At 58.7% G+C, this 3,728-nt stretch overlaps 1 protein-coding gene across 1 annotated transcript in view; it reads left to right on the forward strand.

Moving 5' to 3' along the window:
• The window catches only part of NFATC4 (nuclear factor of activated T-cells, cytoplasmic, calcineurin-dependent 4), a 9,310-nt gene that overhangs the window by 927 nt on the left and 4,655 nt on the right, over positions 1 to 3,728 (forward strand). Inside the window, 3 exon segments of the mRNA XM_010831363.1 lie at positions 501 to 1,596; positions 3,022 to 3,369; positions 3,508 to 3,516. Of these exon segments, the coding sequence (XP_010829665.1) occupies positions 501 to 1,596; positions 3,022 to 3,369; positions 3,508 to 3,516 (1,453 nt within the window).

Here is a 3,728-nt window from a genome sequence, read left to right on the forward strand (position 1 = left end):
TGAGGGAGGAGCCACCTTCCCTCGTCATCACAGCCCTGGAGCCCCCCTTCCCCTGGCCACCGTTGCGATGGCAACTGGGGCTCCTGCCAGCGCCGTTTGGGGGTTTGGGAACCGCTGCTAATTGGGTTCATGTGTGAGTCGCCCCCAGCCCAGCCCAATGCTTCCCTAAACACGCCTCCAAACCCAGCTCCAGCCCCTCTCGACCCGCCTTGAGACCCGCCCCCTGTCTGGTACCCCAGGTCCCAGGGCCAGAGCCCTGAGGTTCTCTGAGTAGGAAAAGGTCCGGCACTTCTGGATCTATCTTCTCCACCTTCCCAAGTCCAACTCTGCTTTTGTCTTTGTGGCTCTGAAGGGCATTTCAGAGACCTCTCTTTGCTGAGGCGGGGGTAGCATACTGGCCAGGGGTGGCTGCCCACTCCAGGAACCTAGACATCTCACCTGCCTCTTTCTCTCCCCGCCTTTTGTGTCATCCCTGTCTCTGTCTCCTTCCCTTTCCACAGAACTGGACTCAGAGGACACCCCACCATGCTGCCGTCTGGCCCTGGGGGAGCCCCCTCCCTATGGCGCTGCTCCCATTGGCATTCCCCGGCCTCCACCCCCTCGGCCTGGCATGCACTCCCCACCACCCCGCCCGGCCCCCTCACCTGGCACTTGGGAGAGCCAGCCAGCCCGGTCAGTGAGGCTGGGGGGGCCAGGAGGGAGCTCCGGGGGGGCTGGGGGAGGCCGTGTTCTTGAGTGCCCCAGCATCCGCATCACCTCTATCTCTCCCACTCCCGACCCACCAGCTGCGCTGGAGGACAACCCAGATCCTTGGGGGGAAGGCTCCCCCAGGGACTACCCCCCACCGGAAGGCTTTGGAGGCTACCGAGAGGCAGGGGGGCAGGGTGGGGGCCCGTTCTTCAGTCCGAGCCCGGGCAGCAGCAGCCTGTCCTCCTGGAGCTTCTTCTCGGATGCCTCGGACGAGGCAGCCTTGTATGCGGCCTGTGACGAGGTGGAGTCTGAGCTAAATGAGGCAGCCTCCCGGTTTGGCCTGGGCTCCCCACTGCCCTCACCCCGGGCCTCCCCAAGGCCGTGGACCCCCGATGACCCCTGGAGCCTGTATGGTCCGAGTCCTGGAGGCCGGGGGCCAGAGGATAGCTGGCTACTCCTCAGCGCTCCTGGGCCCACCCCAGCCTCCCCACGACCTGCCTCTCCATGTGGCAAGAGGCGCTATTCCAGCTCGGGAACCCCATCTTCGGCCTCCCCAGCTCTGTCCCGCCGAGGCAGCCTAGGGGAGGAGGGGCCTGAACCACCTCCACCACCCCCCTTGCCTCTGGTCCGGGACCCTGGCTCCCCTGGCCCCTTTGACTATGTGGGAGCCCCATCAGCCGAAAGCATCCCCCAGAAGACCCGGAGGACTTCCAGCGAGCAGGCGGTGGCTCTGCCTCGGTCTGAGGAGCCTGCCCCATGCAATGGGAAGCTGCCCTCGGGAGCAGAGGAGGCCGGGGCTCCTCCTGGGGGTCCTCGGAAGGAGGCGGCTGGCATGGACTACCTGGCGGTGCCTTCTCCACTGGCGTGGTCCAAGGCCCGGATCGGGGGACACAGCCCCATCTTCAGGTGAGGGTTGTGCCTGAAATCACCACTGTCTCCAGCCATCCCACCCAGGGAGTAGGAGGGTCAAGGGATGAATTTGGAAAAGGTCCTAGGGCACAGAAGAGAGACTCTACTACCAGCTTGACTGCTGCCATTCACTCAGTTTTAGGAAGAATTTTTTAACAGGCATCTCCTTTGGACAGATGATTTGCCGAAGGTCAGTCACTCCCTGTATATTAGAAAAAGCCCCTGGAGCCCTAGAAGGACCACCTAGGTAAAGGAGGAATTCCTCTAGGCGTCCTCCACTCTCAGCTCTGTGCTGGATCCTGGGCTGGAATTCTGCCCTGCAATGGGCAGCAGGAAGTCCCCTTTCTCTAACTCAATTCCTTGGCCCTGACTTGTGGCTTAAAAGTATATCTGCAAAATTTAGATGAAGTAGCATGTGTTTGCAAGTCAAAGAATTCATGTTCAAACAAGCAGTTCTTACTGCCCTTCTACACTTCTCACCCTCAAAGAACCGTGTCTATTTCTATAATCCTAAGTCTTGGATGTCAGATTGAGCTGGTTTCATCCAGAAAAATTTCCTGGGGGAAAGAAACTTTAACACCCATTCCTCTGGGTTCCTGTAGGGCAGGGTTTCTCAGCCTCAGCACTCCTGATACTTTGAGCAGAATAATTCTTTGTTGTGTCGGTTGAGCTGGACATTGTAGAATGTTTAGCAGCATCCTGGCCTCTATCCACTCTCCTAGTTGTAACAACTTTTTAGTTGTTTCCAAACATTGCCGAGTATCACCTGCGGGCACTTACCAGTTGAGATCCCCTGGCGCAGAGTGTCTGGGTGCTCACTACAGGGAAGTTGCACATCTGTATCCCCAGCTCTCTGGAACCCACCTGTCCAGCTCCAACTAGTGGAAAGTGTGCTGGCCTGGGAAGGGATGCGATCAGGCCCTGCTCTGTTAGTTGCTGGCTTGCTTAGCCCACTATGTTCTACTTGAAATGTGAGATCTTAGCTCCTGATCACTAGACCAGGAATGGAACCTGTGCCTCCTGCAGTGAAAGCTTAGAATCCTAACCACTGGACCACCAGGGAATTCCCTGAATTTGTGCTTCTTTATTTGACTCTTGCCATCTAGGAACCCCATCTTGGGGTTCCTCTGTATCCAGGGGAACCCTTGCCCCACCCCCACCAGACCCAGTGTTCAGAGCTGGGAAGAAGGGAGTCTCACTCCTGGTGTCCCCCACCCCCCTATCTCGAGGGCCTCTGAGAGGCCTGTCCCATAGTGCCCCTGATTATAGGCTTGTGGACCGTTTTACTTCTGCTCTGACTTCCTTTCTCTCAAACCCACCCCGCCCCTTCCTCCCTCACACCCCTGGGAGTTGGGACCCAGGGTTGCCCTGACTCAGGTCTGAGGCTGCAGGTGATCAATGCTTCTCTGTGTCTCTCTCCAGGACCTCTGCCCTACCCCCACTCGACTGGCCTTTGCCCAGCCAGTATGAGCAGCTGGAGCTGAGGATCGAGGTACAGCCCAGAGCCCACCACCGGGCCCACTATGAGACAGAGGGCAGCCGGGGAGCTGTCAAAGCAGCCCCTGGTGGTCACCCTGTAGTGAAGGTAAGTGGTAGAAGCCAGGCCTGATAGCCTGTCTCTTCTCCAGTCCCAGATCCCTGCAGATGGGCCGCAGCTGTGCAGACCCATGGCACTGCCCTTTCCCACACTCCCTCTCAGCAATGACCCTGCAGGCGGCCTGGGGGAGGGACTAGTGCTGGGGAGGAAGGGTGCACTTCAGGGACCCGGATGTACTTTCTACTCTTCTGTGCCTCCACCCCCACTCCATTCATCCCATGGGACACCAGCCTCCTGTCTACTCTGGAAAATGGTGGGCTGCCAGATGTGGGGGAGGGGTTAGGCTGAGGCCAAAGTTCACTGGGAGTTAGGTTGTCTCTGTCCAGTTGGGCCAGTCTCTCTTGGAAGATTTTCCCCTTCACCCAGCCCAGTTTGGGCCTCATTCCAAGAATAACACTGTGAACTCCAGGCCACGTTTTCTCCCCAGCTGGTGGAGAGTTGGTGCCCAATCCCCCCTGGGAATCCCTTCCAGGATGTCCTTTATCTTTCACTCCTCTGGAGTGGTGGGGGGTGGGGGGACTGAAAACTTGGG

The sequence above is a fragment of the Bison bison genome, unplaced genomic scaffold (assembly GCF_000754665.1).
Source record: "Bison bison bison isolate TAMUID 2011002044 unplaced genomic scaffold, Bison_UMD1.0 scf7180017864526, whole genome shotgun sequence".
Classification (NCBI taxonomy): domain Eukaryota; kingdom Metazoa; phylum Chordata; class Mammalia; order Artiodactyla; family Bovidae; genus Bison; species Bison bison.